Genomic DNA, 12,572 nt, shown 5'->3' on the forward strand with positions numbered 1-12,572 from the left:
CCTTAAGGAACCGTTCGCACTGAGTCCGTAGCCGGGTCGGCGCCCGGCACGGGTGAGCAACCACGAGAGGTTACTGCGTATGCTTTACGGCGTGGTGACGTCACGCCCTGAAGGTCGCACCGCCCTTCGCGGCGGCGCCATGCGCTACGTGCGCCTCCGCCCGCCCGCCGCTTTGCGCATGCGCGCCACTTCTCCCCTCCCCCCCCCAACCGCCTTGCCGCGCGGGGAGGGGCGGGGCGGCGCCGTAGCGTCAGTCGCGCGCGGCAGCAGCGTGAGGAGAGAGCGCGCGCGCACCGACCTCCCCTCAGCTCCGCTCCTCCGCCATGGCCGCCTACCGCCTCGTCCTCGTCCGCCACGGCGAGAGCGCCTGGAACCTGGAGAACCGCTTCAGCGGTTGGTACGATGCCGATCTCAGCCCCGCCGGTCAACAAGAGGCGCGGCGCGGCGGCGAGGCCCTCCGAGGTAACGGTGACCGGTAAAACGGGGGAGGGGGGGTAGGCCGTGAGGTGTGTGGGGGGGGGGGGCGGTGCGGCCGCCTTGGGCTTAATGAGGGTGGTTTTGGGGCCCTCCGGTGCCGGGGGCCTCCAGTACCGAGGGGAGAGCCTCAGGTACCGGGCGGGGGCGGGTGGGGGTCCTCCGGTACCGGTCGCGTACCCGCCGCCGGCGGCCCGCCCCTTAGGGCGGGCCGGCGGGGACGCGACCGGTACCGGCGCGGTGAGGCTGCCGCCCTTGGGCCCTCACCGGTTGCGTAAGGCCCGGCACTCACTTCCCCGGTGTCCTGTCCCCTCCCCCCACCCTTTCCCCGGTCTTTTCCAGATGCTGGCTACGAGTTCGACATCTGCTTCACCTCGGTACAGAAACGGGCCATCCGTACCCTCTGGACCGTCCTGGATGCCATCGATCAGATGTGGTTACCCGTTATCCGAACCTGGCGCCTGAACGAGAGGCACTATGGGGCTCTCACTGGTTTGAACAAGGCTGAGACGGCGGCAAAGCACGGCGAAGCGCAGGTGAAGATCTGGAGGCGCTCATATGACATCCCTCCACCTCCCATGCAGTCTGATCACCCTTTCTACAGCACCATCAGCAAGGTAAGACCCATTGCTCTTCGTCCACCTTGCTAGGAGGCTCCTAAAAGCCACCTTAGGTCCCTGCAGTGTGGTCTGGCTCCCTTCGCAAGGTTTCCTCTGTCTGTTGCAGCAGCCAGGACTGTCATGCATGGTGCTGGTTGGCGTTGGGCTGAGTTTGTCCCACTCCTTCCCTGGGGAGTTGAACCCCTGGGCATTGCACAGACAGATTGAAAGCAGAGGGGACGATACCTCTGTTAATCATTATTCCCATGACCTGTGCGTGGATGTTTGCTCTGGTCTCTTCGCCCAGAGCAAGCGATGTGCGACTTTCCCTAGGAGGGGTTCAGAGCCACAGCTGTAGCTGAGCACAGGCTCAAACCTCAAAGGCGCTCTTTTGCTTCCAAGCCCAGCTTTGCCTACATGTAGCAGGTCCTCGGGCAGAGAATTTGGGGTGGGGGGAATGAAGGGCCTGCCACTGCCTTCCCACACTGCAATGGGCTGCTGCGTGAGCATGACCATTCCCCCAGGACCGTCGCTACGCTGACCTGACAGAGGACCAGCTGCCGACATGTGAGAGCCTGAAAGACACCATCGCTCGGGCTTTGCCATTCTGGAACGAGGAAATCGTCCCGCAGATCAAAGAGGGCAAGCGAGTCCTTATTGCTGCCCACGGTAATAGCCTGCGTGGGATTGTCAAGCACCTGGAAGGTACGTCAGCCCTCTAGGGTTCTCCCCGCTGCCCCAGCTGGCACTGCGTGAGCGGGGCCACAAGTGATGGCACCTCTGCGTTTGCAGGCATGTCGGAAGAGGCCATCATGGAGCTGAACCTGCCTACCGGCATCCCTATTGTCTACGAGCTGGACAAGAACCTGAAACCCGTCAAGCCCATGCAGTTCCTGGGGGATGAGGAGACGGTGCGCAAGGCCATGGAGGCCGTCGCTGCTCAGGGCAAGGTCAAGAAGTGAGGGCGGGCAGCAGGCTAGCACATAGTAGAGCCCCCCACCGTCCCCCACCCCTCTGTGCACACCCTCCACAGCTGTAGGAACTTGGAGCTGCAGAGCTGGAGCAGCTCCCCAGGATTTAGGCCCGTTCCCTCAGGACCAGGCTCCCCTCTGCAGACAGCCCGGGGGCAAGGGGCTGCGCATGCGGAGATCTGGTGTGAAAGGGAGCCCTGGCTCTGCCAGGCAGCGACCACACACCTCTCCGCGCCGAGATCCCAGCCCTTGGGCCCCGTCTGCAGGGGGACGAGCCGAGCGATCCCTCGCCGTGCCAGGCTCCTCCTCTGCTTTGCTTCCCCGACAGCTCTCATCATCCGGTTACTGTAGTTTTGTTGCTTGATTTAGTCATCCCGGGAGCAGTGGGGCGAGCGCAGCGCAGGCAGCGACCAAGATGGGTACCCCATCCCCTCGTGGGTGTGTGGCACAAGGAACGGGATGCGTAGACACAGAGAGTTGTACTTTGGTGCATGTGGTACAGCACTCAAGGGTGGTACTCATGACTCTGGACCTAGCTCTGCCAGCCCCTGCTTTAAATTATTGCCTTTGGACAAGGGCGAGGGAGGGAGCGGGGCGTCTGGAGGTTCGTGTCTGCCACACACTTCCCCCAGCCGAAGCCCATCCTAGTCCTGCTGGTGAAGCAGGTGCCATTGTGCCCCATCCTGTGTGTGTGTATGTGGCCCTGTCGCTGTGGCCTCCCCCTCTGCCGGCACCGCGAGCCTGGGCTTGCACGGGGTCAGTGTAACTGTCCGACCATAGCAGCTGTCTTGTTCCAGTTCAATAAAGGAGTAATGCGCAATAACGAGGTGTCTGCGCTTTCCTGGGCCACGTGCTCCTGGGCGTGTGGGGCTCCCTCCCTCACCCGGCACCTCCCTCGGGCTCCTGTCGTCACACGCGTGCGAGGCAGCAGTCGCTGCTGGGCGCAGACGTGGGGTTTGCGGCAGGCACGCTGGGCTGGGGGAAAGCAAAGCACAGCTCCGCAATCTCTGCCGGAGAGAGCCGCACCGCGCCGCTCCGTGGTTTCAGGGCGCTGGGTGTGGCACGCCCTTGTCCCCAGGAGGCAGGCAGGGCGTGTGTGGCTGGAGGAGATGCGTGTGGCTGGAGGAGATGCGGCACCCCGGGGGTTGAGCGCAGCCGCAGCCTGTACCGGTTATCAGTGCAGGGAGACAAGCTGTTCTCCGTGCTTGACACTGATGTGGGGAAGCCAACCTGGCGAGGCGAGCACCTGGAGCCAGCGCCGCCCAGCCACAAACCGGAGCTCCGTGCTGTTCGCCTCGCAGCAAAGCTGCTGGGTTGTGCCCCTTCCCCGGCAGCGGGCTGGGAACATGTGCTTCCTCCCGGCCGCAGTGCTGGGGAAGCTGTCCCCTCAACAGCTCTGCTGTGGAAGTCAGACCAGCGTGCTGCAGGCGGCCCCGGCCGCCCCTCTGGGCTGTAACTGAGCAGAGCATGGAGCGCTCAGAAAATATTTATTATCCAGAAATAGAAAATCCATCCCGTGAGCGAGGGCCTATCCGGCTGTTCCAGCCTCTTGCGGATGTGAAGGGAGTCCAGAGCCCTGGGGGTGCTCTGGCCCTGCAGACCCCAGCCCAGCAGGGTCCCTGCAGCTCCTGGGGGGCTGCTAGGTCTGCAGGAACTGGGGCTGCACCCGGGCCACCTTACGGAAGTCCTTGGTGTGTGTCCGCGGGCACTGCATCTCGCACCAGCTGATGGGCACCATCTGCACCCCTAGGAACACCACATGTCAGGGGTTTCCCTTCCCGAAGTTGCGTTCCTCCATGTGGAAAAGGAGGAGGCTGCACCAGCTGCCCCTTGGGCAGCAATGAGGCAGAACCAGTCCCAGCCTGGGCCCCGGGGCCCGTCCCTACCTGCCTCGCTGCGTGCCACCACCACGCCCAGCTCGTTCTCCGCCGTGCTCAGCAGGTAGTTGGACTGTGCGTCCCCCAGGGAGATCTGGTCAGACAGGGATTAAGGGAAAGGCATCCCTGAGGGGACTCGGCAAACCCCACTGTCCCCCCCGCCGGCACCACAAGGGGAAAGGATACGACTTTGGCCAGGACTATGTCACCGGGGCGGAAACTCTTGTACACTTCTACCTGCACGGGAGAGAGCAGGCAAAACCACACAGCGTGTCGGGGTGCTCATCAGCGGCAGGACAAGTATCCCCCACCAGCAGAAGGTGGGGGCAGCTGCGGTAGCACAGTCACTGGCAGCGCCTCACTGACCTTATCTTTCTCCGTGGCTCGAATGTCTTCTCTCCTGAAAAAGGAGACGGAGGGATCTGAGCGCCAGCGAGCGAAGGCGACTCTCCAGCCTGCGGCAGGAGCTGCCCCGGCCTCCCTGGGCGCTCGCCAGGACTTGCTGGATACCTGCCCGGTGCTCGGGGCAGAGGTCCTGCCAGGGCAGCTGGCCACGCCGCCCAGAAGAGCCTTCCTCCCCCCTCGAGGATGGGGCGCTTGGGCACCCCGTCTTGTGGGGAAGCTAGCCCTCTCCCTACCGTATGGTCCCCCGAAAGGTGGATTTCAGTGGCGTGGAGCCGACGTACAGGATGTGCACCTTGGCAAAGCGGGAGTTAATGCTGCAAACCTGCCCAGAGGAAACGGGGAATCAGTGCCAGCACAGGTCTGCTCTCACCCCAGCGCACCCCGCTCCAGGCAGGGAAAGGGCAGGGTGCAGGCAGGACGGGGCTGTATGCGGGGAGCTCATGTCTCACTCGGCCTCCTCCTCCTCCTTGTGACCAAAGTAGTGGTGGCGGAGGTGGGACACCCAGCAGCGAGCCAGGAGAGGAAGATGATACTTGTGCAACTCAAGACAGATGAATAAGGTCAAGACCAGCTGTGATCCCAGTCCCTCTCCCACCACCAGGACCGTAAGGAAACTAATCCCTGGTCTGTGCCACCTTCCTCCAAGCTGCCCCAGGCACTGCCTCCAGGCACCCTGCCCCAGAAAGAGCTCTGGAAGGGACAGCAAAGACAAACCTTCCCTCCGCCCACCTGAGCCTCAGGGCTGGCGAAGTCAAGAGGCAGGCGTCCCCCACGCCAATATCTGGCTGCTTTGTAAGCGAGGGACCCAAGGGAGCCGCTGGGCTCTGCTGGGAGTTGTACAGAGGGTATGAACGAGCCCCAGGGGCTCCCCATTCCATCCCAGACGTGCGTGGGAACAGAGGTCGGCTCGAGGCAGTGAGAGCAAAGGCTGAGCAGTCTGCCATCGCAGTGCACTCCAGCTTCCCACCTTGCAGGTCACCACGGCCCCCACGTCGGGCAGGAGCTGGGACTCGGCGTCTCTCACCACCGACACGACGGGCAGCTGCAGGGCAGCAGATGGGAGGGTTAGCTCGGGGCACAGCCCACGCACAGGATCAGGCGGGACCAAGCTGACATCAGGCACTGGCCGAGCCCCCTCGGAACCCAATTCCCCAATCGGGAAGGGGCTGCTCGGCCTCGGCGGCCGGCTCCGGGGAAGGGCAGAGCACGGGCCATGTCCGCACTCACCCCGCTGTCCTCGCTCCTCTTTTCCAGGCAGCCAGCCAGCGAGGAGAAGATGAAGCCGTGCCGGGTGTAAGTCCCGCTGCCCGCCGTGGCCTCCTCCGTGCTGCACAGCCGCTCGCCTAAGGGACAGGGGCTCAGGGGACGACGCTGCCAGGGCGCCGTGCGTCCGGGTCCCGCTCCCGGGGGGCCCAGGCTCCGCACCGCCCCAGGCCTGCCCTCGCCTGCACCCCGGCCACAGTGCCCGCTCCCGGCCGACCCTGCGCCGTCCTTTCCTGCGCACCCCCGGGGACGAACCCCCCCTCCCGCGGCCCCAGGCCGCCCCCTGCCATGCGCCCCCTCCCCTACCCCGGACACCCCACCGCCTCTCCCCAAGCAGCCCGGGCCCGCACTCACCGGGGACGCAGTACCGAGCGGGAGGCGCCATCTTGGTTACCGGGAGTTCGCCCGCAGAAAGTCCTCACCCTATTGGTCTCCGGAGGCAAGGCCGGGCCGTAAGCGGTGCGGCTATTGGCTCTCCCCCGTCAGGCACGGAGCGTGGGCGCGCGGCCCGCTGGGAGTTGTAGTCCGGCGCCGGCAGAAGGCGCTTCCCGGCATGCTCTGCGCGGCGGGCGCGCAGGCGCAGTGCGCGGGGCGGCGGGCGCTGCCCGTGGGGCCGTGAGGGCGGCGGGCCGCCGGGCATGGCGGCGGCAGGCGGCGGGGAGCGGGCGGCAGGTCGGCGGGGTCGGACGGGGCTGTTGCTGCGGGGTGTCCTGGGCCTGGGATGGACCGTGGGGCTCCGGGGGCTGGGGGTGCCGTGGGGCTGGGAGGCGACGGGGGATGCTGTGGGCCTGGACGGGCTGGGAGGCAATGGGGGGGATGCTGTGGGCCTGGAGAGGCTGGGGGTGCTGTGGGGCTGAGGACCCCGGGTGTTATGGGGCTGGGTAAAGTGGGGCTGAAGGCTTTTTGCTGTTGGTACGGGCAGCCTTTGCGTGATGGGTGTCTGAGAGCGTCTCTGTGCCGTGAGGCTGGGTGCTACTGAACTGGGGGAGCTGGGCGCCACTGGAGGGTGCCACAGGGCTGGGGCTGGGTGGCTGGACCCGGCAGGAGCAGGGCCCTGGTTATGCCTGGAGTAGGACCAAATCTAAGGTTCCTCCCTGCCATGATGTTGCCTGTGGTCTTGGCTGGGCTGGTGGTTGCTGTCGCACCACTGTGGGCTCAGTGCCCCACTGGGATGTGGGGAGGGCTGTGGGCAGGGTGAGGGCTGAAGCCCCAGTGCCTGACTGGGCCAGGGAGGGTGCGTGGCTCTGCTGGAGCCTCGTCCCTGTGGCTGTGCCACTGTCTGCAGGCAGGTGCCTGGGAACAGAGGGCTGTCCTGCCCTGGGGCAGGCTGGCTGCCTCCCCTGTGGGCTCCCTGCTCAGCAGCTGCTGGCTGTTGTAGGCAAGGAAACCTCTCTGAGGGGCAGGGAGGTGCTGTGTGTTTGGAGGGGAGGGCTGACCCCAAGACCTGCTGCTGTCTGCAGCATTTTGTTTCTTGCCACACTGACAACACGGGGACGAGTGCCGCTCAAAGGCTGCACAGCAGGAAGCTGTTGCTCCACTTTGCACCTGATGTGTTGCAGAGGAAAGCTCTTGGCAGAGTCAAGGGGAAACATGGGGAAGGGGGTGGCACTGGTGTTTGCATATCCCACCTCTCCCTTACCAAGGTACAGGAAACCTGGGCAGAAGCCATGCCTGTGGGCTGGTGGGTCTGGTGTCCTTGTGTCCAGCTGCTCCCAGCCTTGGGGTCAGCCCCACGCTCGTCCAGCAGGGCAGAGGGGAGCCCCTGCCTCCTTTGGACAGCCCATCTGGATGCTGCAGCTCCCGCCCTTACCCTCCCTGCTGCTCCCTGAGGGCTGTGCAGTGGGCATGGCAGCACAGGGAGCTGGTCCCTGCTGGGGGGACTCTGCGGTGTGGCACCACTGCCTGGCACCATGCCAAGGCAAGTACTTGGCCCAGGCTCAGAACATGCCTTAGCAGGACCCTGGGGCAGCCTCGCTGCTTAATATTGATGGGTATTGCCTGCACGGAGGCCTGGGGGCCCCAGCCCTGCAGATCATTTTCCCAGCTGCTGGGCCAGCTCGGGTTCCTCCTCGCTCCTAGCACGGCTCTCAGGTGGGACGAGGGGCTCAGCGGGCAGGGGAGCGCTTTGCAGCTTTGCCTTGGCCTGGGGCTGCCCCCAGTCTGTTCCTTCGCTGGTGCATGGTGTTGTCCGAGGTAGATCCAGGCCAGGGAAAGGGGAAAAGTGTTGGGACTCTTGGAGTGGGGCTGTGAGGTTGGGAAAGATGCAGGGTGGCCTTTGCGGCTTGGTCCAGAGGTTGAGGTGAACGGAAGCACCATCCAGGCCCTGCTTTTTGGTGGTGAGGAGAGGGACTAGGGGAGGAGGGGTAATCCTGGCCTGGCTCCTCCACATATGTGTTGTGCAGGTTCCCCTGTTCCCAAACCTGTTGGGAAGGGCTGGGTCTGGGATTGTCCCTGGAACTGGCCCAGCATCCTGGATGCTCCTGCCTTCTCTGGTTTCCTCTGAGTCAGACTCTCCATGTCGCTCCCCCGGCCCCCTCCCCGCTGGGAAAGACGAGATGGGACCAGAGAGCATCTGAGCCCAGACGCCAAGGGGCCTGTGCCCCCCACTCAACGCAGAGAGCTGTCCCAGTGACAGTGGCCCCACAGCCTCCAGGAGTCTGTGCTTAGCTCCCCCTGCTCTGCATCCTTGTGCAGGGTAAAGGGGGAGCCCCTGCCGTGCTGCACAGGCAGGCGACCGGCAGAGTGGGTGCAGGGAGCTGCGTGACCAGCATCAGCACATCCAGGAGGAGAGACCCTTCCTGAAGGACAGCCAGGCAGCGGGGTGGCCTGCCCACACTGAGCTCCTCTCCCCCCAGGTGTGGCATGGCAGGGATGAGGAGCCGGCAGCGGATGTTTGCAGCGGTGATGCGCCTGCTCCTCAAGTGCCTGCGGCTGGGCCGGCGGCGGCGGTTTAAGCTGGTGCGGCAGGCGGAGCAGCTGTGGCACTACGGGCACCTCTGCCTCCGCTCCCTGCTCTACAACTCCTTCACCAACGGCGACGTGGTGCTTGACTCCCTCTTCGAGCCCATCTACTGGCTGGTGGACCATGTCACCCGGTGGTTCGGTGTGGTGAGTACCCTCAGCAGGCAGGGGGGCACCCGTTTCTGGGGGCTGGGGCAAGTGTGCTGCTGTGGCAAGTGAGCCTCAGGGCTGCCTGTGCTCTAGACAGGAAGGGACTGGGGACCTCAGTGTGGTTCAGATTGGGTTCCTGTGGCTGTATCCTGCCCGTACTTCTCCACAGGCAGCGAGGGGTGGGTGCTGCCCACTCTGGTGACCCAGGCCCCTTTCCCATAGGTGTTTGTGGCACTGGTGATTGGGCTGACGAGCTCCATTGTGGCCATCGTGTACATCTGCTTGCTGCCCCTCATCCTGCAGACCTACACACCTGCCTGGATCTGCTGGCACCTCGCCTACGGACACTGGAACCTTATCATGATCGTCTTCCACTACTACATGGCCATCACCACCTCGCCCGGGCACCCACCACAGGTGAGGCACGGACTGGCAGCACAGCCTCTCTCTGGTTACTGGAGACCAGCTACAGATGATCACTGGGAACAGCTAAACCAGCCTGGTGGCGTTATTTCAGGAGGCCTCCTCCAGATCGGGGCAGCTAGGCTGGGCAGTGCAGGGTGGGGAGGCTGGGGTGGTCACAGGGGAGGTGAGGAATGTGGGGAACAGGGGACAGGTGCAGGGCTTGGGTGCACAAATCTCTTCTGACCTGTGTGCAGGCCAAGGACGATCTCACCGGCGTCTCCATCTGCAGGAAATGCATTGCCCCCAAGCCAGCTCGCACCCACCACTGCAGCATCTGCAACAGGTAGGGCTCCCTCCCTCTGCTCACCGCAGCACTTGGGGCAGCCTTCGGGACCCTTCTCCTTGCCCCCTGCCACACTGTGAGACCAGGGCCGCCTCCCCTCTGCTCTGCCAGCTTCTCGCCTCATCTCTCGTACAGCCCGCAGGGCTGGGGGGGGCTGCCTGCCCCCTCACAAACGCGGTGCTTGTGCTGGCACTGACATTGGCGCTGCTCTCCCTCCCAGGTGCGTGCTGAAGATGGACCACCACTGCCGTATCCTTCTGCAGTACTAACCCGTGGCACTCTCCCAGGGGCAGCCAGCCCTGCTTCCCCTTTCTCCCCCTGCCCTTCTCCTCTCCCGAGTCAGCCAGCATGGGGAAGGGTGCTGGAGGCCTGGCCCAGAAGAACCACCCTGGTCCCTGGGGTGGGTTTGGACCTGTGGTCTGTCACGGTTACATACCTTTAACCCCAGAGGCAGCCTGGCTAAACAACTGTGTAGGACACTACAACCACCGCTACTTCTTCTCCTTCTGCCTGTTCATGACCATGGGCTGCATCTACTGCAGCATCAGCGGCTGGGAGATGTTCCGGGACGCCTACGCAGCCATCGAGGTGAGAAGGCAGGCCCCGGCCCTCACCCTGCTGTGCACTGAGGCTGCCTGGGCTCCCCAGGCTGAGCTTGCAGAACAAGGCTGGGCCAGGCCTGGCCTTGTAGTGACTTTGCTTCTCCTCTCCCTCCTCCTGTGAGGCCCCCAGCTGCCCTGGTCCTGCGGGGGGGGGTGAGGGCAAAGGGACCCCTCCTCTGAGACATGTAACTGGTGCCCTGTTTTCCATCCCCCTAGAGAATGAAACTGCTTGAGAAGGAGAGACTGCAGGTGGCTGCCAACCAGGTGGGACATCCCTGCCCCCCAGCTGCTCCAGGCAGTGTGGAGCAGAGCTGCCCTGAAGGCTGGGTCCCTGCTCTCAGGGAGCACCCCACAGCCAGAACCAGCCCTGGTGCTCGTCTTGTGTCAGAGAGCTAGGGCTGGCCGGACAGCTCTGCTCTACGCGCTGCCTCCAGCAGCTTGGGGTCTGCTTCCCTTTGCACTCAGCTTCCAGGGGCTTTGGCTGGTGGCAGCTGCTTGGCATGTGCTGCTCAGGCCCTGCTCTCCTGGGGAAGCTGCAGCAGTGTGTACACATCTTGCCCCGAGCACCAGCTGCAGTGTCCTGACCAGTCCCATGGCTGCTCCCTGCCCCCTTACCTCCAGCCCACTGCTTCCCACCCACGTGCCAGCTCTCGGGTGTCTGTCTGTCTCGTGGCTGTCTCAGGCTGCCTCCCCATCACCCTGGCTGTTGTGTTGGCCCCAGCCACAGTCCTTTCTAGCTGTCTGAGCTCTGCATCAGTGAGGGGTGCAGCATTCCCCCTGTCTGGCTTCAAGCTATAAAACAATTTGGGTAATCCCCCCCCCCCCCCCCGCTCTCGTCCTTTTTCAGACGTACTACCAGACCCCGCCACCCACCTTCTCCTTCCGCCAGCGAGCTTTCCACAAGAGTGTGGTCTACCTCTGGGTCCTTTGCAGGTAAGGGGGCCCAGGGGCTGGGAGCGAGGGTGCTGGGGGAAGCAGCATGCAGCCCCCTGCCCTGTGACATTGCTCACCCTCTGCCTGCCCCTGGGCTGAGCTGGCTTGCTTTAGCACAGATGTCCCTGCCCTGCCAGCTCTTGAGCCACAGAGAGATTTTGGCTCTCTGTCATGGGAGATTAGATGACCTGACACACCTGTGCAGCTGTGGGTACAGGAAGGCAGCCTCAGCCCCCCACAGCTGCGGCACCAGGGAAGGAAGGCCTGTGTGCAACCTGCTGTCCCTTGCTGTCCCCAGCTCAGTTGCTTTGGCCTTGGGTGCTCTCACACTGTGGCACGCTGCCCTCATCACCCGTGGGGAAACCAGCATCGAGCGGCACATCAACAAGAAGGAGAGGCAGAGACTGCAGAAGAAAGGCAAGGTGAGCACAGCCTGCAGAGCGGGAGGGCTGGCTGGGGCAGAGCGAGACATGATGTGCATCTCCCTGGCCTGCAGGTCTTCAGGAACCCCTACAGTTATGGGAGCTGGGATAACTGGAAGGTGTTCCTGGGTGTGGACATGCCAAGGTAAAGCTCCAGGGAAGCCCCTGCTGGGAAGGTGGTGGCTCAGCAGCACACGGGGGTGCTGGGACATGGGCTCTCCTTGGGCAGCTGGGGCAGAGCAGGACAGCGAGCATTCCCTGCTGTCTGCTGCTCTGGGCTTTGCAAGGCACAGAGGACCTGGGCGTCAGCTGCCTTGTGGCTCCTCAGCCCTGTCCAGTGGCAAGCTCTGGCCTACCCAGCACCCCTTTGCCAAGAGAGTCCCAGCTGAGGAGCACAGCCATCATGGCAGCTCGGGGACATGGGCTCGCAGCCCTGGCTCAGCTCTGCAGAGCTGAGAAACACCAAGCCTTCAGATTGTTGCTGTGGCCTTATCCCTCTCCCCACAGGCACTGGCTCACCCGCGTCCTGCTGCCCTCTCCTCACCTGCCCCACGGGACGGGCCTGAGCTGGGACCTGCCTCCCTGCGTGACCAAGCAGCGTGCACCGCTCCTGGCCATCTGAGGCCTGGGTGCTGCAGACGTCCCTCCCCGCAGGCAGGGGAGCGCACAGGGGACCCGCTCTGCCACTGCAGCTCCCTTTGGACCAAGTGCCTGGCGGAAGGCGGGTGCTGGCACACATCGCTGACCAGAGCCAGAGCCACAGGAAACTTCATTGGACAGTGTCAGTGCCTGGACGCCTGCTCTCTTGGCTCCTTGGTGGCTGCAGGCAGCCCCGGGGGAAAGGTGGCAGAGCTGCTGCTCCCCACTCTAGCTGAAGGTGCTGCCCTCACTAGCACAGGTATGGGCCAGCACAGGGCCCAGCTCGGCTCTCCGGCAGGGCTGGGCGCAGATGGCACCACTGCCCCCCAAGCACTCCCCAGGGAGCCTTTTTAAGACCATCCAATAAATTTTTTTTTTTTTTTTTTTTAAGGGAGCCTGGCTCTTTTCCCTGGTGGGAGGTGCAGACTTCTGGGGACAGGGGAGGAGAGGGACTCCCATGATTCCCGAGCATGGAAAAGGGAGTAAGGGCCTGTAACCAGCAGCACCTTTAGCTACTTGACATGGAAG

General features: G+C 64.0%; 3 protein-coding genes across 13 annotated transcripts; 2 read left to right on the forward strand and 1 right to left on the reverse strand.

Moving 5' to 3' along the window:
• The first annotated feature begins 231 nt into the window (after positions 1 to 231).
• On the forward strand, positions 232 to 2,867 carry PGAM1 (phosphoglycerate mutase 1). Its single transcript, XM_030030463.1, has 4 exons — positions 232 to 462; positions 817 to 1,091; positions 1,598 to 1,778; positions 1,866 to 2,867. The coding sequence occupies exons 1-4, from the start codon at positions 324 to 326 to the stop codon at positions 2,033 to 2,035; spliced, it is 765 nt and encodes a 254-aa protein (XP_029886323.1). The 5' UTR covers positions 232 to 323; the 3' UTR covers positions 2,036 to 2,867.
• Positions 2,868 to 3,514: 647 nt separating this feature from the next.
• On the reverse strand, positions 3,515 to 6,044 carry EXOSC1 (exosome component 1). Of its 6 annotated transcripts, none has more exons than XM_030030457.2 (8): positions 5,944 to 6,044; positions 5,554 to 5,669; positions 5,294 to 5,368; positions 4,560 to 4,648; positions 4,288 to 4,321; positions 4,108 to 4,158; positions 3,931 to 4,015; positions 3,515 to 3,790 (listed from the first exon to the last, which is right to left on the reverse strand). In XM_030030457.2, the coding sequence occupies exons 1-8, from the start codon at positions 5,972 to 5,974 to the stop codon at positions 3,684 to 3,686; spliced, it is 588 nt and encodes a 195-aa protein (XP_029886317.1). In that variant the 5' UTR covers positions 5,975 to 6,044; the 3' UTR covers positions 3,515 to 3,683. The 6 variants fall into 6 exon arrangements, with proteins under 6 accessions (XP_029886317.1, XP_029886315.1, XP_029886321.1 ...); XM_030030455.2 differs by having other exon boundaries at positions 3,515 to 3,782; positions 5,554 to 5,807; positions 5,944 to 5,989; XM_030030461.2 differs by having other exon boundaries at positions 5,554 to 5,807; positions 5,944 to 5,989.
• Positions 6,045 to 6,192: 148 nt separating this feature from the next.
• ZDHHC16 (zinc finger DHHC-type palmitoyltransferase 16) lies at positions 6,193 to 12,424 on the forward strand. Of its 6 annotated transcripts, none has more exons than XM_030030453.2 (11): positions 6,194 to 6,261; positions 8,445 to 8,697; positions 9,004 to 9,117; positions 9,360 to 9,448; positions 9,669 to 9,697; positions 9,903 to 10,036; positions 10,267 to 10,314; positions 10,898 to 10,983; positions 11,282 to 11,405; positions 11,480 to 11,550; positions 11,913 to 12,424. In XM_030030453.2, exons 2-11 carry the CDS (start codon positions 8,452 to 8,454, stop codon positions 12,025 to 12,027), a joined length of 1,056 nt encoding a protein of 351 aa, XP_029886313.1. In that variant the 5' UTR covers positions 6,194 to 6,261; positions 8,445 to 8,451; the 3' UTR covers positions 12,028 to 12,424. The 6 variants fall into 6 exon arrangements, with proteins under 6 accessions (XP_029886314.1, XP_029886313.1, XP_029886311.1 ...); XM_030030450.2 differs by having other exon boundaries at positions 6,196 to 6,261; positions 8,923 to 9,117; XM_030030452.2 differs by lacking the exon at positions 10,267 to 10,314 and having other exon boundaries at positions 6,196 to 6,261; positions 8,923 to 9,117.
• Positions 12,425 to 12,572: the final 148 nt, after the last annotated feature.

This window comes from Aquila chrysaetos, chromosome 11 (assembly GCF_900496995.4).
Source record: "Aquila chrysaetos chrysaetos chromosome 11, bAquChr1.4, whole genome shotgun sequence".
In the NCBI taxonomy this organism is placed as follows: Eukaryota; Metazoa; Chordata; class Aves; order Accipitriformes; family Accipitridae; genus Aquila; species Aquila chrysaetos.

Coding starts and splice junctions, on each gene's coding strand:
- PGAM1 (XM_030030463.1), top strand. CDS start 324: ATGGCCGCCTACCGCCTCGTCCTCGTCCGCCACGGCGAGAGCGCCTGG. Junction 1,092..1,597: donor TCTACAGCACCATCAGCAAG/GTAAGACCCATT, acceptor CCATTCCCCCAG/GACCGTCGCTACGCTGACCT. Junction 1,779..1,865: donor GATTGTCAAGCACCTGGAAG/GTACGTCAGCCC, acceptor CTGCGTTTGCAG/GCATGTCGGAAGAGGCCATC.
- EXOSC1 (XM_030030461.2), bottom strand. CDS start 5,974: ATGGCGCCTCCCGCTCGGTACTGCGTCCCCG. Junction 5,808..5,943: donor CGCTCGGTACTGCGTCCCCG/GTGAGTGCGGGC, acceptor AGGACGGCGCAG/GGTCGGCCGGGAGCGGGCAC. Junction 4,159..4,287: donor GAGCCACGGAGAAAGATAAG/GTCAGTGAGGCG, acceptor TCTCCCGTGCAG/GTAGAAGTGTACAAGAGTTT.
- ZDHHC16 (XM_030030450.2), top strand. CDS start 8,452: ATGGCAGGGATGAGGAGCCGGCAGCGGATGTTTGCAGCGGTGATGCGC. Junction 8,698..8,922: donor TCACCCGGTGGTTCGGTGTG/GTGAGTACCCTC, acceptor CCTTTCCCATAG/GTGTTTGTGGCACTGGTGAT. Junction 10,037..10,266: donor ACGCCTACGCAGCCATCGAG/GTGAGAAGGCAG, acceptor CCATCCCCCTAG/AGAATGAAACTGCTTGAGAA.